At 39.9% G+C, this 25,860-nt stretch overlaps 1 protein-coding gene across 5 annotated transcripts in view; it reads right to left on the bottom strand.

The window, feature by feature from the left end:
• ARIH2 (ariadne RBR E3 ubiquitin protein ligase 2) overlaps positions 1 to 25,860 on the bottom strand; it is a 46,689-nt gene that overhangs the window by 16,835 nt on the left and 3,994 nt on the right. For 3 of the 5 annotated variants that reach the window (XM_060161952.1, XM_060161951.1, XM_060161950.1), the window contains 2 exons: positions 24,592 to 24,934; positions 1,167 to 1,234 (listed from right to left, as the gene is read on the bottom strand). In XM_060161952.1, coding sequence (XP_060017935.1) covers positions 1,167 to 1,234; positions 24,592 to 24,840 — 317 coding nt within the window. In that variant the 5' untranslated portion in view covers positions 24,841 to 24,934. Of the gene's footprint in view, positions 1 to 1,166; positions 1,235 to 10,297; positions 10,344 to 24,591; positions 24,935 to 25,860 lie in introns of those variants that run through there. The other 2 variants (XM_060161953.1, XM_060161954.1) reach the window with 2 other exon arrangements.

Here is a 25,860-nt window from a genome sequence, read left to right on the forward strand (position 1 = left end):
ATTCCTAGTTCTCACACTACTATTCTTAGTATCTTTATAGCTATCCAAATTGTCTCCATCCCCAAGTTAGGCTAGAGAGTTTGGACAGTGCTAGATACCCATTACCGGAACCTATGTGGTTCCAGAGTTTTGGATAGCAGTGCAGACAGGGAAGTTCATCTGGAAGTCTACCTAACTGTATTCAGCTCTTCAGTATAGACGGTGAGAGTGCAGTTAGTGAACCAGGAATGCATTTGCTCTTTCCTGATCAGGCTGGGCTGCTCTGGCTAGTTTGGCCTTCTTAGCCTAGAGAAGGAAAGGCATAATGATCTTCCTCTGCCGATCAACAGAATCACACCATACAGAGAAGGAAGACTCACTGTGGTGTGAAAGAGCAGGGGTAGTGACCAGTGTACTGCTCAGCAGGAGCAGTTTTGTTCTCCAGGAGTTAGCTGGCAGTCCAGAGGCATTTTTGATTTACGGACTTCTAGTAGGTAGACCCCGGAGATTCTCCCAAACCTCCTACAATTCACAGAACAGTCCCTTCACAACAAAGAGTTATCTAGCCCAACACATCAACAGTGCTTAGGATGAGAAACCCTGAGCTAGACAGAAGCACATGCCTCTTAGAGGAACCCCCTTAGAGGATGCGTAAGGAGGAAGAACCCCTCCTCCTGACAACTTCCAGGACACCTGAGACTCCAAGTTGTGTGCCTCAAGGGCTCTGGTTCTGGAAGTGCGGGGTAAACTAGCTGACCTTTTTTCTGAAGGTAATATGCACTATATCATGATATATTCCTCACTTGATGTGTCTGAAAGAAATAACTGGAGATACTGTCAAGTGTTATCTAGAAGGGCACTGATTAAAAATTAACAATGGCATAAAAAATTTGACCTAACTTCACTGTACAACAACAGGGGTTTGGAAAAGTATGGAACATCTATATAATAAAATACTGTGCCAGCATTAAAACTGGGGTAGAAAGAATATGCTGAAAACATGGGAAAATGTTCACCATATACTGAGGAAAAAAAGGCTATACACTATGATCCAGTGTTTTAAAAATATAATCTGCACACTGTTAAGGACATTCTCCAAAACATAAACAATAATCATCACTGGGCGGGTAGGCAGAGAGAGGAGCTATGGGCAATGCCATCTCTTCTTCCTCCCCCAAACACCTTACCTGTCCATTATCTCTGCGACTTGCCAGTGGAAATTAACTAATATAAGTTTAGCAACTGAATGAGATACCTAGAAAGAAAAAAAAAAGAAATCAAATTATAATGTAGTTTCTTTCAGAGTGCTCTGCATTTTGAGAAATGCATACATTCATCTCTATTGCAGGCCCAGGCTTGACTTTCAAATTCTTCCTCTTGGTTCTCTGTTTCATCTTTTAAGTTCAGACTCTTATAGTCTTAGTGATTTCTTGGATCTCTTGATTTTTCGATCTTTGTTTTCATTAACGACCCTTCAAAGAAATTAGTTTGATTTGAAACTTATGCGAAACCATCCTATTTACAGTAAATAACGACCCAGCATCCAATTTAAGAAAAAGAGCTGTTAGGTTCCCTAATGTGATTTGTTTCCTCAAGCTGCTGTAGGAGGCTATACATGGTAAGTGCACCTCTAGTTAGGCCTGTTACTTGCAGAAAACCTCAGGCTTGGACTTCTTGTATAAACCCAGAAAAACAAAACAAACAAAAAACACCCCTGTTTAAAATCTCTGAATTCCCGGCAACTAATGAGCCCTAATTGCAAGGAGAATTTAGAAGTCCGTGGGCAGCCTTTCTGGCCCCTACATTCTCCTTTAAAGCACAATGGTTATGGCTATCAAAGAGCCTCAGAAGGTGCACTGAACTAGCAATTCTACCTCTGTAAATTTTTTCTGAGGAAATGATACAGGATATGCAGTCCCTGAAAAGGATGTTGCATAGCTAAGTTTACTGACACAGAAAGTAGTTCATATATTAATTTTAATGTTAATAGGAAAGTAAGCTAGTTACAAAACAGAACCCTGAACATCAAGACTTGGGTGGGGGCCTAATCTTTTTCTTTTTGGCCGTGAGGCTTGTGAGATCTTAGTTCCCTGACCAGGAATTGAACCCAGGCCTCCAGCAGTGAAACACAGAATCTTAACCACTGGACCACCAGGGGGCCTTATCTTCTAGTCCGGCTCGGGGCGTCAGAAGATTAGGATGTGTTTGGAGGCCTAGATAAGGCTACCCAGAGAGAGCATTGCAAAACACGAGGGTGCTACTGAATCAAGGAAAAACAAGGAGCACACTTCAACCTAGGGAGCCAAGAGAACACACAGAACCTTGGTACTCTGCTCACTGGACTGAGTTTTCATACAGGAGCACCTAGAGCCCGTGTCCGCAACAAGAGAAGCCACTCCAACGAGAAGCCTGCGCACCACAATGAAGAGTAGCCCCCGCTAGCCGCAACTAGAGAAAGCCTGCACGCAGAAACAAAGACACAACACAGCCATAAATAAAAATAAACTAACTAACTAACTAACTAAATATATATATAAAAACACTTAACAACTGGGGGAAGTCTTCCACTCTTCTTATATGTCCAATTGTGGAGAACAAAAATCTTCCAGCAGAACCAAGACGAACTCTTGCTGGACTGTTTTGACAAGCAACTAACAACCGGTTAGTAGTTAGGATTACATATTATCAAGAACGACTTAAAGCTTTCTTTTATGGATTTATTTATTTATTTTTGGCTGCACCATGCAGCTTGCGAGATCTCGGTTCCCCGACCAGGGACTGAACCCAGGCCATGGCGGTGAAAGCCCCAAATCCTAACCACTAGGCAACCAGGGAACTCCCCCAAAAAGGACTCACAATGAGAAGGTCAAACCTTTTCCAAAAGGAAAATGGGTCCAAGGTGATAACCACTGACAGCCAAAAAAACTAATGACTTAGGAAGGAACACATATGACCATGTCACGTTCAAAACAAATTTGCGGTTCTATCAGATCAATATGTAATAAGAAGATTAAAAGTCTTACTTATTTATGAGTCTAATCGAGGAAAAGACTAGAAACTAAGAACTAGGAAGTTCTTGCCCCAAAATTTGGAACCCCAAGGTAATTACAGATTAATCTGAGCTTCTCCCCACAGAGATAGAGTCCACCATTCTCTCCATCACAGGGGTCAAAGAGGGCCCTTCTCAATAATAATAGGTCACTATTTCCAGCATGCCTGGGACTATTACCCCTGTCTAAACTGCAAACCCTTAGCTGGTGGAATGTGTCCACTTTGGATACTCACAAGACCATGAGGCAAGAATAGTTAGGATGAATTTAAACAAAGACTCTCAAGAGCAGAAATAAGATGTTTTCGTATCCCCCCACCTCCTCCCCAAAATGTTAGAGCTATTCTCAAGAATCATGCTTGAAAATATATATAATACTTCGAAAGTTCAGTGGGTATAACTGCCAATATGAATTCAATTTTGGTTCACAGTTTGTCAAAATGTTTATTTTAATTGCTGAATTTCAATCTATTTGGAATTGCCGACAGTGGATATACTATTCTTTATACACATGTACCAGGCAATAGAAACTCCCTTGTCGCCAAATTCAACAAACATAATGGTCTCTGTGATGAGTCTCGCAGAACCTGTTCAGGTACACTAAATGTGCTCTTCCTCCTGAATGCCCATCTTGTCACTGGAGACATCACACTCCTACACCCGCATCAGCATTTTCCTCTATGTCTCGCTCTTCCTTACCACTCCACCCTCTTCCATCACCACCATTCCACTGCACAATCTCTAGTCCTGCCTCTCCTAAACACTTCCATCAGAAGGGCTTCACTATCACCTGGACAAAGGAAAGGTATCTTATATACTGACATGCCAGTGTCTATTATCTGCCCGCCACCCCCACCCCCCGCCACCCATAGCCCCCAGGATGAGTTTCCTAAAGCCTCCATGTAACAATTACAATAACAGACTATTCTTAGAGCTTTCACGTCTTACCAGGATCAGTCCCAACCTGTTTAAAAACCCGTCACAGCTCTCCAGTACTGACAAGATGAACCTTAAGCGTTAGTCAAGAGTCATTAGGACCCACTGCAGAACCACTGCCCTGAGGAGTCCAGCAATAGACCAAATGATTCCAGCAACCCCAAGAGGCTCCCTGACTGTTCTCTGCCAAGCATGCCCTTCTTCTTCTTATACAGCAAATATTTGGAAATTAAAGAACATACCTCTATAAAACCTGTGCGTCAAGGAAGAAATCACAAGAAAAATTAGAAAATGTTTTGAACGAATGATAATGAAAATACCACATAATAAAAGTTGTGAGATGCAGCTAATATAATGCCAAGAGGGAAATTTACAAATGTAAGTATTTATACTATAAAGGTCCAAAAATCAATGACATAAGGGACTACCTTAAGAAGCTAGAAAAAGATGACAAAGTTAAAAGAAGAAAAAAGATAAAAACAGAAATAAAATCCAAAACAAATAGTGAAAATCAATAAAGTCCAAAAGTTGATTCTTTTTTTTTTTTTTTTTTTTTTTTGCGGTACGCGGGCCTCTCACTGCTGTGGCCTCTCCCATTGCGGAGCACAGGCTCCGGACGCGCAGGCTCAGCAGCCATGGCTCCAGGCCCAGGCGCTCCACGGCATGTGGGATCCTCCTGGACCGGGGTACGAACCCGTGTCCCCTGCATCGGCAGGCGGACTCTCAACCACTGCGCCACCAGGGAAGCCCCCAAAAGTTGATTCTTTAAAAAAATCAATAAAGTTGATAAAAACTTTAGCTAGAATAATTAAGAAAAAAAGAGAATACAAATTGCCAATAACAAGGGTGATAAGAGGGTCTATCCCTACAAATCTTACAGGTATTAAAAGGAAAATAAGAAAATATGAATAATCAAATGCTAATAAATTTGATATCTTAGATGAGATTGACAAGTTCCTTGAAAAACACTTACCAAAACTGACACAAAATAAAAACTGAATAGCTCTATATCTATTAAAGACATTGAATTCATGATAAAAAATTTTCTTACAAAATGCCAGACCCAGAAGTTTTTACTGGTGAATTCTATCAAAACTAATATTAAGTAAACACTTCAGAAACTAGAGCAGGAAGGAATACTTCTTCCAAATTCACTTTATGAGACTAACATAACCCTGATATAAAAACCTAACAAAAATATAAAAAGAAAATTACAAATAAGCCTTATGAACAAAAACACAAAAATCAATCCAAATATTTTAGCAAATTAAATCCAGCAATATAGAAAAGGCTGATTTAACATGTGAAAACTCCTAAGACAATTCACTGAATTAACAAAATAAAGGCAGAAAAAACCCAAATGACCATTTCAGTAGATGCAAGAAAACTCATTTGACAAAATTCAATAATCATTCAAGACAAAAATTCTTAGCAAATTAGGAAGAAAAATGGAACTGCCTGAATCTAATATAGGGCATCTATGGAAAACATTATACTCAATAATGAAATAGTGAATGCTAAGATCAGGAACATCGCAGGGATGACCACGCTCATCATTTCACTTAACATTATGAAAGCCCTACCCAGGGCAATAAGGAAAGGAAAAAAAAAAAAAAAAAGGACACACACACAAAAGACATAAAAGATTAAAAAAAGAAGCAAATCTGTCTCTATTCCTAAATAAAATGACTACACAGAAAATCCTAAAAGAATCTACAAAACTAGTAGAACTCACAAATTTTGTAAGATAAAAAAATAGAATGCCAATATATAAAAACCAAAAGTATTTCTATATAGCAGCAAACAAATGAAAACTAAAATTTATTTATAAATATATTTTATTTAACCCAAAATATCTAAAATATTATTTCAACATTTTAATCCATAGAAACTAATGAACTATATTTTACATCTTTTTTCCATCTAAATTTTCAAAGTCCATTGTATTCAGAATTATAGTACATACCAATCCAAACTAGCCATATTTCCAGTGCCCAACGGCTACATGTGGTCACAGCTACCATACTGGACAACACAGCTATAGACTGAACACAGCAATCAAAATTAATCAAAATCAGGGACTTCCCTGGTGGCACAGTGGTTAAGAATCTGCCTGCCAATGCAGGAACACGGGTTTGAGCCCTGGTCCAGGAAGATCCCACATGCCGCAGAGCAACTAAGCCTGTGTGCCACAACTACTGAGCCCGCACGCCACAACTACTGAAGCCCATACACTCTAGGGCCTGTGCTTCGCAACAAGAGAAGCCACCGCAATAAGAACCACGTGCACCGCAACAAAGAGTAGCCCCCCCTCACCACAACTAGAGAAGGCCCACATGCAGCAAAGAAGACCCAACACAGCCAAAAATAAATAAATTTATTTTAAAAAATTAATCAAAATCAAAGCAGGGGTTTTAACCACTGGACAGCCAGGGAAGTCCCCAAAGCAATCTTGAAAGAGCAAAGTTGGAGGACTTACACCATCTGACTTCAAGACTTACTATAAAGCTACAGTAATCGAGACAGTGGGGTACTGGCTTAAGGACAGACATATAGATCAATGGAACAGGATAAAGTCCAGAAGTAAACTCATACATTTATGGTTAATTTCCACAATGTAATTCATTGGAAGATAGGATAGTCTTCAACAAACGATTCCGGAATAACTGAACATCATTACAGAAAACAAACAAACATAGAACTTAGCTGTTTAGCTCATGTCACACAAAAATTAACTCAAAATAGTTCACAGATTTAAATGAAACTGAAAACTATAAAACTTCTAGAAGAAAACACAGAAGAAAATCTTTGCAACCTTAGTTTTAGGCAAAGATTTCTTAGATATGATACTGAAAGCACAATCCTTAAAAGAAAAAATCTGATAAACTGGACTTCAACAAAATTAAACGTTTACTCTTCAAAGGATGTTATTAAGAAAATGGAAGAGACAGGCCACAAAATGGGAGAAAAAATAATTGCAAATCATGTACCTGATAAAGAACTTATTTCAGAACATATAAAGAACTCATACAACTCAATAATAAGACAAACACCCCAATTTTTCAAAAATGGGCAAAAGATTTGAACAGACACTTCACAAAAAAAAAATGAATAGCAGATACACACAAGAAGAGATCCTCAATATTACTAGTCATTAGGGAAATGAAATGCAAATTAAAACTACAAGATACTGCTTCACACTCACTAGAATGATTATAATCCAGGAGACTGACAATACTAAGTGCTAGCAAGCATGTGGAGAACCTGCAACACTTATATAATGCTGGTGGGAATGTAAAATAGTAGAGTCACCTCAGAAAACATTCTGGCATTTTCTTAAAATGTTAAACATACATTTACCGTATGACCTAGCAATCCCACTGCTAGATATCTATCCAAGAGAAATGAGAACATGTCCACATAAAACCCTGGATATAAACAATCACAGCATCATATTTCATAATAGCCAAAAACTGGAATCAACCCAAATGTTCATCAACTGATGAATGAATGGATAAACAAAATGTGGTATATATCTATGCAATGGAAAATCATCATTGGACAATAAAAGGAAAGCATTACTGTGATACAACATGGATGAACTTTGAAAACATTACGCTAAGTGAAAGAAGCCAGACACAAAAGACTACATATTGTATGATTCAGTTTATATTAAATTTCTAGAAAAGGCAAAACTATGCAGACAGTAAGATGATCAGTAGTTTGGTGGGACTGGGAGTGGGGACCAACTACAAATGGATACAAGGGAACTTTCTGGGTGATGAAAATGTTCTATAACTTGGATTATGGTGATGGTTGTATATTTGTTTACATTTACTAAAACTCTTCTAATGGTACACTTTAAAATGGATGAATTTAATGGAATGTCAGTAATACTTCAATAAAGCTGTTTAAAAATAAAACTGATAGACAGATATATAATAAATGCAGCAAAAAGTTAGCAACTATATAATCGAGATGGTATGTAAATGGATGTCCACTGTACAATTCTTTAAACTTCCTTGTATATTTTAAATTTTTCATGAAGTTGGAGGGAAAGTTTGCCAAATTTAATTCAATGGCAATCATCTGCATAAACAAATGTCACAATAAACGGAGGGTTGACCCTTACACTACCGCATCAAATAGTTCATTTTGATCTTTTACTTACTCTTCGAAATGAAAATTTTCCCTTCAGAAAAATTTCCCTTCAGAGTTTTTAACATAGTTCTGACCAAAGGTTAACCGATTAGGCAATGTGAATTTTAGCATAAATAGGTCTGTAATGCCAATAACTTCATAACACTATGGCTCCCTCTAAACCTCCCACACCCAGCCTTCTTAGTGTTCCATTGGATGCTCTTCTCCCGGTCAGCTCAAACTGTTGCTGTTCCACAGGGCACAACTCTCAGGCCTGCCTTCCTCTCACTCCTTGGCCTGTCTCTGAGCAACTGGATTTGTGCCTAAGCCTTGGTCAGTGTGAATATAAGCCCCAAAGATAAGAACTTCTCTCTCATTTTCCCCAGGGAGTTGGGGAAGGGAGTGTGACTGATCAAAGTGGGGAAGGGAGGGCAATAAGTGGTATAAAGTTCATCAAAGACTGAAGGGTGCCCTCACGTCCCTGGGTGGTCTAGAGGTTTTCACAGAGTCAAAGATGGGGTCAGAACAGAGGCCAAGTGTAGCCCATCTTCCTTGCCTTTTTTCCCTCATTCCCTGTGCCCTCAAACCTGACCCACAATGGGTCAGAAGACTCTGTAGAGCTTTCTCTCCAGCTTGAAAGGACTGTGGGGTCACCTCTGTTGTCATCCACCCTGGACATTGCTCTGTATTGCCAATTCAATTTGGCTTTGTTTTGCCATTACATTTACAATCTCAACACCCTTAGATGGTTTTCTGATCTTTATTTCAGGAAGCACTTGGCTACATGCATGTCAAAAAGGACTTTGCTGCCGGACATCACTATTTCCCAAAGGTTGCAGGCAAACTTCTTCTGTCATCCTCCATAATGTTTGGGAGAGACACTTAAGAAGGTATTTCCCAGATAGAGGCCCTCAAAACATGTTCAGCAGTTACCACCTGTTCACAGATACCTAAAGGACTAGACAGCTGCTGGGGAGTTAAGTTCTCCGTTCTGTTTTTTAACAAAGAATATATAAAGCGTGCACACAATTCTATCCTGGCTTCATAAGCAGGACTTTGGGGGGTGGGTGGGTAGGAGTTGGACCTGAGGGGGAAAATCCAGGATATGAGCCAATGATGCTAAGATTTTCTCATAGAGATGTAATGAAGTGTACATGAATATTTTAACTGCTGTTATCAGCAAGCAGTTCCTGACATGGTTAACAGCACACAAGTCTACAACCTCAGCACTTCGTTAGATATTCTGTCTGGAGGCATTTTTATTCCATGATCTAAGGGCTTCAGAGACTAGAGAAATGAAATAGTGTAAACATCAGCCTGTCAACTTGGAATGGAGACCACCTTGATAAGATAAAACTTCTGGATCTATGTGGCCTCTGACCCACTCATTACAAGGAGACAGATGCAGGATTACAGGAATTTAGATAAGGCAACTCCAGCAGCAATCTGGTTATTGGGTTATATTTTAGCACTCTTTTAGCATTCCTATGACTTGCTGCCCCACTCTATGTCTCAATTTCATTGTATGTATTTTCCCTATTAGGTCCCTGAGCAGAAAGCTGACTGTGGTGAAATTATTTTTCAAATCACAGGACCCTAAGTCCACCTGAAGTCTGTTAGTAAATGAGAGCCACACATTTCTTTTCTGGTTTCCACCAAACCCTTCCCCGATAAAAATTCAAGTAAGTCTCTATCAGAATTTTATAACTTAATCATTGGAACAAACATTTTTGATCCCCTGACCACAAAGAACTTAAAATACCAGAGGGAGATAAATCCTGCTACTGAAGGAAACGATAAGTACATACAATATTCTGGACTCTTTCAATACATCGCCAACATCTATCTTTGGGAAAAATGTCTTCAGAATTTCAGAAAATTTAACAGTCATTACTTGACATCCCAGAGAACCTGTATAGTATATTTATTATTCAAAATAATGCACAGGACATGCTAATTTTATGTAAGGATCAAAGCACATACTGAATAGCCTCCATTCCTGACAACAGTTCCCCAAGGAAACCCCTGAACATGGTCAGTTGCTTCTTCATCTTTTTAGTCTCCTATAGCTAGTTCAAGCTGTCCAGCCCTTGGGGACAAGTTAATAACACAGCTTGCAGATAGATTTTTTTCCCCCAGAAAAAAGAAATTCAGCAGCCCACCAAAACTGTCACCAGCCCTTCCCACACTTACCAGTGCCATAGGGAGGATGCAGCTGATGGCAGTGAGCATCAACGGCCTGAAAAAATACAGGTGGTAGTTTCAATTTTTATTTAGAATTCTTACTTGCCAACTGCCTGAAATCTTTTAAGGCTACATGAATGGGTCTCCATGCCTCAGCCTGTTGTTAAGCCACTTCATGGTCCAATCACATTTGTTAACAAACACTAGTGGTCATTCACTAAAAAGCAGAGATGAAGGAAAAGAGTGAATTGTTGGCCAGCTTCTGGGCCTGGGGTAGAAAGGGACATGATACAGGAAAACTAGCCTAAGGAGATCAAGATGGATGGATTTTGGTCTTGGAGGGTAGAGGGTGAAGCAAGAAAGTACTGAAGGAATAAGAGAAAGAAGGTTAAAGCACAGAGACAAAGGACTAGGTGAACACCAGCCTAGAATGGGGCAAAATCAGCAGTGGTGGTGGTGGTAGTAGGGTCCCAGAGTGCCTATGACCTTAGGCAAGGTCTAAAGTCTAATTTAAGTGGTGGGCCTTCACTTCTCCCATACTTCACACCTTCATACTCTCAGCCTCTAAAAGGTCAGCTCTCAGGCACCTGATTGTAACTTTGCTTCCTTTACTTTCTCTCCGTGGAGGGAGGGCTGACTTGTAATTGAGGCACCCATGTATTACAAGTGCTTTAAAAACTCTGATTAATAAACACAAATTTGAAGATTTCTCTCCAGTCTATCCTTAATTTAGTCCTGTTATGGTCTCTGATCATTAAAATCAATACCAAAAACACCTAAAGACCTTACTAAAGTTATTTATGAAAAATACAATAAAGCAAAAATACGAAAGTCATCCATTTCTTGACCATGAGGGTAATTTTTTTATTATGAAAAATTCCAAGCATCTATATAAGTGAAGACTATAATGAAACCCACGTACCCATCACCCAGCTCCAACATCAACTCATGGCCAGGTCCACTGTATCTGCACCCTACCTATCCCCTACCCTCTAGATTATACTGAAGTAAATCCCAGCCAGCATATCTTTTAGGTTTGCATTTCAATGAAAATCTTCTGGGAAATACTTAGTACAAAAGGCTGATTACAGCCCCTTCTAGAATTCTAACAGTTTTCTAGGGGGATGCCATATATAGGCAGGATGATTGTAACTTCAGTGAACCAAGGTCATATCCAGTAACCACAACCAAAAGAAATGCACATAGGAGCTGATAGCCAATGAACTACACATAGTAGGACTAAAAGCCAAGTATCCTACCATATTCCTGCAGCTATAAACCCATCTTGTCCATAAGTGATTTCAAACAATGCTGTCTTCTCCAACTACTGCTACTGTGAGGAGACAAAGGACAGGGAATACCAAATACCTTTAGGCAGTTCCAGCTAGGTCACCTCTCTTCTGCAGAGGACACCTCATAGGCTAGCATATCTTAGTGACAAAGCCACAAACACCAACAGCATATTTCAAAGGCAGAGCCACTGACTGCTGTTGTTGGCTATGCTCAAAACATACATCACATTTTTATAACTTTTATGTTTATGTAAACCTCCAACAGAATAGAAGCTCCTCTCTGAGGGAAGAGGTTTTTAAGAACACTTTCCTCCTCTGTCATACCTAAGCACCTAGAACAATACCTGTGCCAGTACTAGGTCCTATATGCTAATGCTACCCTCTGCCCGTCTCCTATGGTCTGATCTCAAGCCACTGCAAATCCACAGCCTCCTCCAGAGCCCAGGCAGGCACCAAAGCCTTCCAAGCCCTCAGAGGGTGCACAATCTAGCAGGAGAGGCCAGATACAGCTCCAGAAGGGAGGGTTTAAAAAAAAAAAGGCTTCCCTGGTAGCGCAGTGGTTGGGAGTCCGCCTGCCGATGCAGGGGACACGGGTTCGTGCCCCGGGTCTGGGAAGAACCCACATGCCGTGAAGCGGCTAGGCCCGTGAGCCATGGCCGCTGAGCCTGCGTGTCCAGAGCCTGTGCTCCACAACGGGAGAGGCCACAGCGGTGAGAGGCCCGTGTACCGCAAAAAAAAAAAAAAGAAAAAGAAAAAGAATGGCGGGCTGAGAAGCCTTCTGAGGGTGAAAGGAATGGCAGAGATGCTGACGGGAGGTTTGAGGAGGCAAAAATCAAACATTAGGGAGAGGAGCAACAGGAAAGAAGAGTTCAGGCTGGAATCTGGAGAAACCACTTCAAGTTTTTCAAGAGAGCAAAATAAAATGGTGCTTTTAGTGGGGTATATCAGAAAATATGAAATAGAAGTAGAAAAGGTTTTATTTATTTATACCTCCTTTCTTTCTCACCATTCTAAAAAAGGAGGGGGCAGAAACTAAAGGCAAAGAGATCTTTAAGTTATTTTATGGTAGAGGTTAAATTATTTTTTCCCCATCTTTCCTAGCATCTATCTAAAAGTTAAGACAACAGAAGACACTCAGAAACACTTCTTTTATTGGGAATCAACAAATTCTTTACCTATCCCAATTACCACTGAACAAAAAATAAATCAAATGGTTCATAAAAAGCACTTTGATGAAAAGGAACAACACCTGCCCCTCTGTCCCGCCCCACCCCCATCCTCCCAGTCTTCCCATCCAGGAGAAATCTCTCCCAGTCATTCATTCGTCTGGGTTCTTCTGGTTGTTACCAACATCGCTGAGTAGGCCCATAATTCTCTACCAGACTTAGCTTACTTATACCACTTGCTATCCACTCCCATCCAAGCCCCAACTTTTTGATATTAAAATCACTATTTTCAGTTCCTCTATCTGTAGCCTTTGTAATTTTAAGTCATTGCTTACAGGGCCAGAATTGCATTTTCTACCCTGAGCTTCCAATGTCACGATCCTTGGCCCACTCAAAGAAGAATGTTTGTACATCAGACACAAATACATTATCATTATTAGTCGCTGCCAATCACTCATACTTGTGCCATAAGGAGGGTTTGCTTTATATTTATTTGGCTTGTGATTTTTTCGTGTGTAGTTTTTCTGCTTTGCATGGGAATTCTATTTCCCTTGCCCCTTGTGAAGAGACTTATGGTTTCTTCACCACATCCCACCCATCTTCCAGCTTCTTCATTCTATCTATTGCTGGAATCCACCTCACTCCTATTCCTGAAGAAATTTTTCTTGGATCGCACCAAGTTTCTGTTCTAATCTGGGCTGACCATTTTCCAGGCCTGTTACACAGCTGAACAAGAGACTTTTCACTGGACTACTAGGTTAGTTCAATCATTTCTTTTTTTAAATTAATTAATTAATTATTTTTTGGCTGCTTTGGGTTTTCATTGCTGCAAGCAGGCTTTCTCTAATTGAAGCAAGTGGGGGCTACTCTTCTTTGCGGCCCACAGGCTTCTCATTGCGGTGGCTTCTCTTTGTTATGGAGCACAGGCTCTAGGAGCACGTGGCACGTGGACTCAGTAGTTGTGGCTCGTGGGCTCTAGAGCGCAGGATCAGTAGTTGTGGCACACGGGCTTACTAGCTCTGCGGCATGTGGGATCTTCCCAGACCAGGGCTCAAACCTGTGTCCCCTGCATTGGCAGGTGGATTCTTAACTACTGCACCACCAGGTAAGTCCTCAATCATTTCTTGAATTTTATTTTTCTCTTTTTTGATTTTCATCTTGAAGTAACTACTTCAGAAAAGGTACAAGGGACATAAATTTTGGGAGTTGTTGCACATCTGAAAACGAGTTTATTTTTCAAGGACAGAATTCTAGATTCAGAACTATTTTCCCTCAGGACTTTGAAGGCCATTGCTCCACTGTCTTCTGGTTGTAACTGCTGCTGCTGAGACATCTGATTCCCATTTCTTTTAGAAGACCTGATATATCTTTATGGAAACTTTTAGAGTTTTCTCTCTATCCTTGTTTTTCTGAAATTTCACAGGGACAGTTCTGGCAATGGGTCTTTCTTTATTCTTCTGGGCAATGAATAGACCCTTTCAATATGAAGACTCTCCTCTCTTTGGCTCCTGGAAATTTCCTTCTTATACTTTTTAATATTTTCTTTCCTTCAATTTTTTGTTCTCACTTCCCACAAATCCTAGTAAATGCTGAATCTCTGGCTTGAACTTCCATGTCTCTGTTTTTTCACATACATTTTTTGCCTGCATGTTGGCTTTACATTGAGAGATTTTCTTGATTTTATCTTCTGACCTATCTACGGAATATTTTTTAACTTGACAAACCCATAATTCATCTCCATAAGTTCTTTTTGTTTTGATTTTCTTCCTGATGGCATCTCTGATTGTTTTATAGATGTCACATCTTCTTGAGTATCTTGGCAAATACTAAATAGTGCACTTCTAAAAACAAGCAAAATTACCTACTGGTCTGTTTCAGCTAAGGTCAATTTTTCTGTTTCTCTTTCATTTTGCATGTTTTCCTGAAATGTCTGGTAATTCTTGGTTAGCCATTCACATTAAAAAATGAAGAGTCAAAAAAAAAAAAAAAAAAAAATGAAGAGTCACCCAAAAAGGGAGATGAAGTACTGATACATGCTACAGCTTGGATGAACCTCCGAAACATTATGATAAGAGAAAGCAAAACAAAAGGTCACATATTCCATGATTCCATTTATATAACATATATAGGTAAATCCAGAGACAAAGAAAGCAGGTTAGTGGCTGCCAGAGATGGGGGGAGTGGAAAGTAACTGCTTAATGGGTACCAAGTTTCCTTTTGGGGTGATGAAAATGTTTTGGAACTAGATGCAGAAGATGGTTGCACAACACTATGAGTGTACTAAATGCCACTGAATTGTATACTTTAAAATGGTGAATTTTATGTGAATGTTACAATTTTCAAACAGGGGGCCTCAGGAAATGAATCTTAGCTCTGTGTACGTGAACAGACCTGCCAAATGACAGGCTTTTCTTTAGGGTAACTGATCAGGGGCAGCAATTATTCAAGACTCAAAGGCTCCCAAAATGACAAATGAAGAGAACCAAATCTTACATTCTCTAAGTGCCCTATTTCTCCCCAGATTATCCAGATTATTTTGCCGAGAGACCAAGTGAGAGCAGGGCTGACTGTTCTACATACAGACCTTTAATTAATCCCCCCATCTGCAGCACACTTATCTTTCCCAGTCTTTGTCAGTCAAATCAGAGCCCACAACCTCTTCAAAGACATGTTGGACAAACTGGCTCCCACGTACAATGATGTCCCACATGCTCCCCCGACATGTTCTCTTTGTTAATATGTGTTTATAACATATATATGCCTTTATTTTCATTTTCATGGTTATTTAAAAATGGAGGAGCACCTCCATATTTACCTCATGCTCTTTAATAATCTCTTTTCCTGCCCTCCCCCCAGCTCTCCAGGCAACCATTAATTCGCTTTCCTTTACAATAGATAAGTTTGCATTTTCTAGCATTGTATATGATTGAAATAATAAATTGTTTATTTTTTCCCCTGAGTTTCTTCATGCAGCATATTTTGAGATTTATCAATGATGTTTGTATGAGCAGCCCACTCTTTTTATATTGATGACAGTACGCTGTTCTATGGGTATGCCACTATTTGTTCATTCATCTGTTTGTGGATATTTGGGTTGTTTCCAGTTTTTGGCTATTGTAAATAAAGCTGTTACAGACATTTGAATACCAAACAAACAAAAAAAATGGAGAAGGGACAAACGTATGTGAGGGCAGCCAACCATCTTGAAGCAAAGACTTCAGGTGTTCTACTTATGTCATAAAATAAAAACCCTTTAAAACATTCACATTGTATTTATGATTGCAGATACTATTAGTCAGTTTTACAGCTACTCATTATCAACATGGACATAAGGACCCACTTTTATTTTGGTAAGGAAATACGAAGTAATGTTTAGACATCAAAAATATTACAGGAAACCTACCCAATTTGTGAGTATAGGTGGGCAGTTTACATCCTACTCTCATTCTGGTTAAAAAACCAGTACACTCTGAATGTTGGACATATCTTTTCAGCAGCCAAAGAAAGGATGCACTCCTCTCTCCTCATTTTGATAACCTGAATCATTTCATAATTTTTTTGTACTTCCACATGAATATAATGTAAAATACCTCACCTCACCTCTGAAGATTGTTTTATTATATCTGCACGAAGTTCAGTCCTCTGTATGAGAACTGCCAAAACTAATTCTGACATGCACACCAAGCTGGGAACCACATATCCACTAGGTATATATTATCTGTACGTAAAAGTCAGCTGGCTTCATGGAAGCCCTTCAACAAGCATGTCTTCTGTTTACAAACATGAGCACGCAGAGTAGAGCCTCGGGGTTAGATTCTCAACTTTTGCAATTATTGGCCTGGGCTTAGGCAGTCAGATCAACAATAAGCAACACTTACTGAGAACAAAACATAACCTGGCATTTTTTGCTAGATGTTGTTATACAAAGAAAAAACATGTACCTCCATCTCAAAGAGTTCAATCCCTGGCTTACAAACAACTAATTTTCCAAATAGCATAAGCACATACCAAGAAACGTGCACAGGGACTTCCCTGGTGGCGCAGTGGTTAAGAATCCGCCTGCCAATGCAGGGGACACGGGTTTGAGCCCTGGTCCAGGAAAATCCCACATGCCATGGAGCAACTAAGCCCGTGAGACACAACTACTGAGCCTGTGCTCTAGAGCCTGCATGCCACAACTACTGAGCCCATGTGCCACAACTACTGAAACCTGCGCGCCTAGAGCCTGTGCTCTGCAACGAGAAGCCATTGCAATGAGAAGCCTGCACACCACAATGAAGAGTAGCCCCTGCTCGCCGCAACTAGAGAAAGCCCACGTTCAACAACAAAGACTCAATGACGAAGACCCAATGCAGCCAAAAATAAAAAATAAACAACTTAAAAAAGAAAAAAGAAAGAACGATATACCACAAAGTGCTATAGAGGCAAGAGTGTATGACTGTGGAGATCAGAGAGGGCTTCATGGGAGAAGGGAGTCAAGGGTAAATCCTCAGTTTCCAGCTTGGTAGATGGTGGTATCACCAATTAAGATAGAGAATCCAAAAAGCCACGTTTGATGGCACTGGAATATTTCTTGTAAAACGTGGCAAGGCTATATACAGACTGGAAAATGATGGTGAGAGCATTGAAGAAACCAGTAAAAGTCTAAAACAACGGAAAAAGGAAATAAGTGGGTAGAGCATGTACTGGCCAGGAAAGAAACTGCTAGTCACAGAGAGCAACATTTTCAGATAGAGACCACTCTTTGTTCATGATTATAAGAACAGCTCTGTTCTCCTGTTAAAATCTCCAAACAAACCTCTCACTCTTCCTGCCTGTACTTTCCTCTATTTATGATTGGTAACTTGTGGTTATCACAGTAAAACCATTTCATGTTTATAAAGGCTCGTGATAGTTTAAAGAAAAGAGAACACAACGTAAGCTTCAAATTCCGACAATTCATGACAGTTTAATTAATCAAGCCACAGGCAGACACATTTCAGGACGAGCAAGATGAGAAGCTTCCTGCTATCTCAGTCTGTACCTTTCTCAAATCTTTCCTACAACTCTTCACTCTTTCGAGCAGAGAACTCTAATCCTTTAAATTTTTCCTAGAGCAGTAGGGGAGTGATATTGGGACAGAGCAAAAGTTAAAGTAAGGAGGTGCTTGGAATTCCCTGGCGGTCCAGCGGTTAAGGATCCACACTTCCACTGCAGGGGGCACGGGTTCGATCCCTGGTTGGGGAACTAAGATTCCCGCATGCCATGTGGCATGGGAAAAAAAAAAAAATGGTAAGGAGGTGCCTTAGTAACAAGGATCCCAAAATCAACTAAGCTCAGCACTTCATTAAGGAGTGCTGTCAATGCAGGCACAAGACCAACCGCTGCAGTTCATCAGAAATGTAGCAACAAAAGACAGGCTACATTCCCCTATAATCTTTTCCTAGTCCCAATTCAAAATTCAATTTGTGTTATTTTTACTTTTATTATCAGTAGGCCCCAGGAGAAGGACACTAGAGGCTTTGGATGAAGGCAAAAGAGTCCAAGGTACATGATCCAACTACCACACACACACTCAGAAGCATCGGTCAGTAATATGTCACCCAGAACCTTCCACAATGTGGCTCCTACCCTATGACTCAAAATGCATAATCCTGAGAATGTTTTAAGGACCCACAGCAAACATGTGAAAGCAATATTCTCCTTATTCAACTCTTGCCCTGCTTCTACCATGACCATGTTTGAACACTCATGTGCCAGGCACTTTATATGCATCATCTCACTTAATGCTGTGAAGAAGGTATTAATTATCATTATTTTATAGATGAGGAAATTGAAGCTTAGAGATGTTGAGAAACTTGCCCATGGTCATGTTATATTAAATGGCAGAAAAGGAACTGGAACCTAGTTATCTGACCACTAGCCCAGGCTCAACAACACAAAGGCCACATCCATGAAAATACTCACAGCAATATAACCAGTCCCCATAACTGTAACACATAAGTACTCACCTAAATGCCCAATGGGGAAAGCTTGAGAAAATTATGGTTCAAGAACAAGATGGTATGTTATCCCTAAAATAACTAATGAGGATGAAGTATAAACAAGAGGAAATGTTTGAAATTTACACAAAAAAATAGAATATATAAATACATGTACATAATGATTACTAGAATGTACTGTTGCCCAGATCAAGGATTCTTGTCTATTTTGTTCACAGCTATTTTCCCAGTGCCTGTAACATAGTAGGTGCTCAATAAATATTGGTTGAATGAATCAATGAATTGCAGCAGAGTAACATTATCTATGAATAGGGACAAGACCTAAGGATAATAAGCAAGGAAGAAAACTTTTATTTTACATTAATGGAATTATGAATGATATTCTTCAACTGTATTAACATCTCAACAATAATCATTTAAATATAAGTAAGTTCAGGTTTAGGACAACTGTGGAATTAGAATCACCCCTTGATTACAAATGGTTTACACGGTTCCTAAGGTAGTGTGAAAGTACAAGAAAAGACCAGAATGAAAGCTGGCCTTGAATCTGATGAAGAGCTTCTTTTCTGGAAGGCAGTGAGCATGTTGTGTGTGATGCCAGGTACACAGTGAGGACACAAAGTCAATGATAACAATAACCTTTCTAAGCTGGCAAGACAGGGACAACTCTAGCACTAGCTGCACTTAGGCAATTCTCAATGTCACTCTGGACATTTCTCATCTCCCTTTAAAAAATAAATTTATATACCAGTAAAACACAAATCAGACTTCCAGACTAAAGCATGGTGAAGTATGGTCAACACATCCACTAACAACCAACTATTTGAAACACAGGAATTTAATCTAGATTCTGAGATACAGGCATGCAAAGAAACCTGACATCAGATCATAAAAATAGAAATCAGATGGCTGTTCAGCACACAAACATTCAGTGTTACTAGGCCCAGTTTACAGATACTTTTCCATGAGTAGTAACAAGAAAACAACCATTACTTGGTTAATTAATGAATGTATAAATAAAAGTAAAATGTTTTTAAAATTCAGCTATACCAGAATACAAGAAAGTTGATTTAATAAAGTTAGTCTTTTCCAGATATTATACAAAAACTCAGTGCCACTTGAGAGAAAGGATAAATATAAGGTATTTGTTGTTAAAAATATTAACTGCTTATGTTACAAATGACAAATGCATAGAAACCGGGTTGTTTTGAACAAGGGACTATAAAGACTTCTGCACTTAAAGTCAGAAGTCCTGAAAACTCATGATTCATCCATGAAAGGGAAAAATGATCCACAGAAAAAGAACTCTTGAGAGATTTTCCAGCCATATTTTGCTGAATAGCAAGCACCAGATCTTAAAACAAATTCAAGCAAGAGGGTGGCAGAATAGAGTGTTCTAGGGAACATTTTCCCAGCTCTACTACAGTTAATACAGCAATTCGTAAAGCAAGAACTGTAGTAAAAACACTCATTAATAACCAGTTTATTTCTCTAACCCTATTTGAGGAAAACCAGGCTTGAGAAAATGAGCAGCACAGTTCAGCACTGAAGTTTAAAAAATCAAATTCTTCCCTCCAACAGTAAAGACACCTTAGGCTGCATTCATGATCCTCTACATTTTATTCTTTTTTACCTATACATCTTAGTCTCCCACTCCAGCCCAGAAGGTAACTTCCCCATCCCCATGCTTAATCGACCCGTGGACTTTGGTTACTTGCACTGCTGCTGCACCCTATCTTGAAGTTTATCCTATCAGCAGAAAGCTCAGATAGCTCACGGTAGCTCCATGGACTAGATCTAGCCCAAAATGTACTATTTCTTCTCCTTTCTGAAGCATGAGCAGGGCTCTGAGCAGCAACACTCTGCCTCTCCCGCCCACAGCCCTGACATGCTGCTGAGAGAAGGCGCACACAACGTGGGAGACGCTTCCAGCCCATCACCAATGAAAGCCAGCCTGGGCTCTCTCTGGGGCTCAACCATGCCTAATCTCCTTCTTAGGCAGCCTGACAGCAAATGCCTCATGAAATTCAGGGAACAGTACCAACAGGATTCACTGAATGACAAAATTATTCTAAGTTAACTATAGCACATTTTGCAATAAAAATGCCTGTTATTACTAGAAAAGGCCTCCCCTCATCTATAGCAGCAATAATAATCTTTGTGTAAGTTTCATATAAAAATACAGTATGTAGGGTTTCCCTGGTGGCACAGTGGTTAAGAAACCACCTGCCAATGCAGGGGATATGGGTTTGAGCTCTGGTCCAGGAAGATCCCACATGCCGTGGAGCAACTAAGCCCATGCGCCACAACTACTGAGCCTGCAAGCCACAACTACTGAGCCCACACGCCACAACTACTGAAGCCCACACACCTAGAGCCCGTGCTCTGCAACAAGAGAAGCCACCACAATGAGAATCCCGCGCACCGCACCGAAGAGTAGCCCCCACTCACCGCAACTACAGAAAGCCTGTGCGCAGCAACGAAGACTCAACACAGCCAAAAATAAATAAAATTTTTAAAAAACTTTTTTTAAAAGGTAACTTTGTTTTCTTTAAAGACTGAAATATCACTAAAATATTCGTCAGAGCTCTTCCCCCTCTTACAACACAATCCACCTCACTTGGCAATCATTTCATCTTTCACGACTATTCCATTTGTATAGGATGTTAGCTCATTCCCTAAACAATGCTTCTGTTTTGCCATTATTTGAACATCAGCAGTCCCCACCGCCACCACCCCATAACAGATAAGCATTTTCTCTGTTGTCTATCCTCAGTCCGGGATCTGATTTTCTGGGCACTTTCCTTTCTCAATTAATGATCTTACTCAAGGACTGGTCCCAGGATACATACAGGAAGACTCTCTGACACCAAGGGCCCTCACTAAACCAAAAGCCCAGTGTCCCAGGCAACTGGCAATTTTCTACTTAAGAGACTTCAAATCCCAAAAGGTAACAGAAGGCTTAATTTTGTTAGGCTACGGCTAACCGACAGGCAACTGCCAGAACACAAAAAAATGAGTAACACAGATCAGTGGAAAATTGATGCCACTCCTCAAACTTAGCTTTTGTTCATGGACAGCTGCTCATAAGGCTCTAATTTTAAACCACGTACATATCACATTTCCTACTAGCTGAATAACACCTAAATCATATGAAAGAATTAAATATCTCAATAAGTCACAGAGTTGTGCAAACAGCACCATGACCAATGAGGGAAATCAGTACTGACCTGGGTGATGACTACTGAGCTCCATTCTCAGAGACACATGCAACAGGGGAGTGAGAGTAGCCAAAGCACCTGTGAACACCATTCTGTAAACTCAGCACTTAAATTATTTCCTCGTCTCAAAAAAATTTTAAACACAAAAATAAAACCAATGCTAGTTTTTAGCCAGCCTGAGAGAGGAAGATTATGTGTGATTCCTTCTCCCTTACTCTTAACCAAGCCATTTCTGCCTGTTGTCTTTGGTCAAATTCCTGAACCACTTAAAACACCACTGAGCCCCTTTATGTGCAGCCAAGCCACCAAACGAGCCAGGACGTTTGCCACCCAGCCCCAGAAAGGAAATGGTGTTAACATGCTCCTCAGTGAGGGAGGGAAAAAAATCCATCTTCTACTTCTACCATCATCTAAAATTTCATGGATTATTTTCCTCTTTGCTTCATTTTCTCTTTAACCCTTTCCTGGGGTTTCAACTTTCTTCCATCTCTCTTTGTTCATTCATCTCTGTTCCAAGTTCTTTTTGTTCTACTCTTCATGATCTTGAGGGACAGAATAATGCCCTTTTACGACAGTAGAGAATATATAGCAGGGACTAGGAAATCTAGCTTACACCAATAGCATCAGCTACATCATCAAAAATTGACAAAATCCACAAGTATCTCAAAATTATTCAATACCTATTATGGATGAAACACTATGATAGTGATGATGGGAGAGAGAAGGTAAAATGTAGTTTCTGCCCTCCAGGAAGTAACAATCTAGTTGGAGAGAACATGCAAAAACATGTGAAAAGGTAAAACAACATGAAGCAGTCAGAAGACTACACTATACGATGTAATAAACATGGGCTGTAACATTTGGACACTGGGACCAAAAGAAACAACCACTGTGTTCTAAAGGGTCTTGAGGAGGCTCACTCAGGGAAATCACAAGGTAGACTCTGAAGGAGCCCTGAGGGTACTAAAAGGTGAGGAGATGAAGGAAAGGCTTTCCAGGGGGCCGACAATATGACAGCCTAATAAAAAGGAAGGACGTAAAATGGTAAATTTTATGGATTTTACTACAATTTAAAAAAAAAAAAAAAAGGAGGAAAGGGCCTGTGCCCCTCAGCTGTGCCCCACTCTAGCAGGTCAGGAAGTCAGCGCAAGGGGCTGGACAAACTGAGAATTCCTATGCATAGATGGGAACATCCTGATGAACTTAGTCAATTGATACTGTCCAGAACCACACACCTGACAATTTTTTTTGTAATTTTGAATACCAAGACTATGTATAATATGGTTAAAGTAAAAGAAACTAGTTGACCAGATAGGGAGAGGTGAATAACGAGGAAGGAAAGGATCTGATGCCTCTTTTCTACCAGGGAAATGCCCTTGGAAAGCAGAGGTCCCAGCAGCTTTGTTATCGTTATGGTGGAGAAATCCCAAACCCAGAGGTTCCAATGGGTCTCCATTCTTCAGAGTTTTATGCTGAGCAAAAGAGAGGAAATGTGCACACTTCTAGGAGTGAGTCACACAAAAAGCTTTAGCTTTCAGCTAGTTGCTAATAAAGCCCTGAGTGTCCAAATCCAAGGTATTAGTTAGCCTTTGCCGATCACCTGGAAAAAAAAATTGCCTGAACTAGTAGATAAAGCAACTTTTATAGTAATGACCCATGGCACACCTTAGTTATTTCCATTTAAATACCAACATGAAAATTATTTGGTTGAATTCATTCCAATGTGCTCTTGATCTTCAATTTTAGCAAACAACAAAATCCATGTAACAGTTCCTGAAAGGAAGGTCAGGGAAAACAGTAAAGTAGGAGAAATTTCCCCACTTTCACATAATGGCCAATGTTAGAGGAGAAAGAAACATGCTGGGAAATTGTCTAAATGACTATAATAATATTCACATTCACAGTACATGGTGTTCTATGTGGCTATGCTATGTACCAGTGTAATATTACGTAGTACAAAAGGTACATAGTGAGGACAGTAACTGGCCTGAGGTGCAAGATATTGAAAAGTATGCTAGTTTAAGTGTTAAAAATAAGGTGCTTGCTAGAATAACCAATTTTGTTAATTACTTAAAATTTCAATTTAACACCCCCCAAAATCAATGAAATACAAGCTATGAGAACTTGCTTTATTCTTAATTATTGCTAAAATCTCTTTCAACATCAGACATTAGTCATCAGTATACGAAACAAATGAGCTCATTAGCCCAGAAGCACTGATTATTCACAGCAAACCAGGATATCTAGGTACCTCTCTTAAGACATTTATCAGTCACCCACACACTGGTGTGTTGAAGATGGTGATTCTGATGCTTACCCTATCTTACCTCATAAAGTTTCATAAGACTTTCTGAAACGTGTTAATCTATGCAGTTCTGCTTTCTATGTACTTCTGGTCTATTTTTCCTGAATCCACCCCATCCTTCCTTTCTAATTCCTAGTAGTCTGGGAAGCTGAGGACCTTCGATATGCACATATTAGCAAACAAAGTAAATGCATCAAATGTGTCCAGATGATGCAACATACAGTTATATTTGGTTTCAAGCTACAGGCCATTTGATCAGTCTGAAGGAGACATTAGCAACAGCTCATATTTAGATTTAATTGCAGGAATTATACTTGGGAATTGACAACGCTGCTCACCTTTAAGACAGAGGCTAAGCTGGTCATGTGCTCATTGAGAGCACCCTCGGACTCCTTGTAGGTCAAGCAGGTGAACTGGTACTCCTCAGGATCAAAGGCATCGGCCCCCTGCTGCTCCACATCGCTGGCTACGCCCACATAATAGTCCTCTATGTCCCCAGGGTCCTCATCCTCTTCCTCTTCCTCACAATTCGGGTCATAGTCCTCTTCATTGCTGTCAGACCCCTGGCTATTCATGTCCACAGACATCTTAACATCCAGATGAGTTGCAGATCAGGAAAGCAGTTTTTTCCCCTCCCCACAAACTTTACCACTTTCTCAAATGCATTAGTGTTTTTGTCTTCTAAAGGAAGAAAAGAAAAAAATAAGTGTTACTTACTTTCACTATGAGAAGCTGTAACAGAAACCATTCAAGAATCAAAATGGCATAGCCCTGGTCCTATCCCCTCTGTGGCCTATTCCAACTCTCCCCTCATACAAGAAACCTCACCACCATCTCTATGCCCAGGCCTTTCAAAGGGAAACCCTTTCCTGGAGGGGCAGAAGCAGTTAACAATGGTAACTTCACATGAAGGGTCTGGCATGAAAGAGTAAGGCTATCTGCTCTATGTCAAGGAGTTAAAGTCCCATAGATTTGTCCTTCCTGCCACGGTCCTTAAGAGAGGAGTACATTCCCACAGCTGGCTGCCCACAGAAGAAGCATCCTAAAAGCTAAACAACCAAAGTTTAAAATCTCTTAGCTAATTATGCTCCACTGAGTGGTGACACAGTACATAAATAGGGACACAGTTGTTTCCCTAATATCTAGGGAAAGAATACCATTGTTTTACAGACATCACTCTCAGATAAATGGAAAAAAAGGTGCATAGTAAAGAAAAAATAAAAACCACATAGCTCTTCAACATCCTCCTCTAGTCTGCAAAGTTAACTGATTTTTCCATTTTAAAGGGTTCTACTAATCTTTTAAGAGGTACTTAAGAAGCAAAGAAACTGACCCAATAGTGAAGGAAAACTATAGATATTCTGCCTTAGCAGGATCAAGGCTAGAATCTACTTAGGGTAAAGAAACAAGAGATCAAATGTAACCAGCTACTGAAAAATCCTCACAGATCAAAATGTTACTCAATTACATATAAATGAAAAGAGAATACTAGTTGAGAAAGCAAAACAGTCACAAGTCTTAACTTCTTCTCAGAGAGGACTTTGGCAAATACCCATTAACTTCTTGGCACAAGAACTATTTCAAGTGATCATTTCCAAGGAATAGTA

This window comes from Lagenorhynchus albirostris, chromosome 10 (genome assembly GCF_949774975.1).
Source record: "Lagenorhynchus albirostris chromosome 10, mLagAlb1.1, whole genome shotgun sequence".
Taxonomy (NCBI): Eukaryota; Metazoa; Chordata; class Mammalia; order Artiodactyla; family Delphinidae; genus Lagenorhynchus; species Lagenorhynchus albirostris.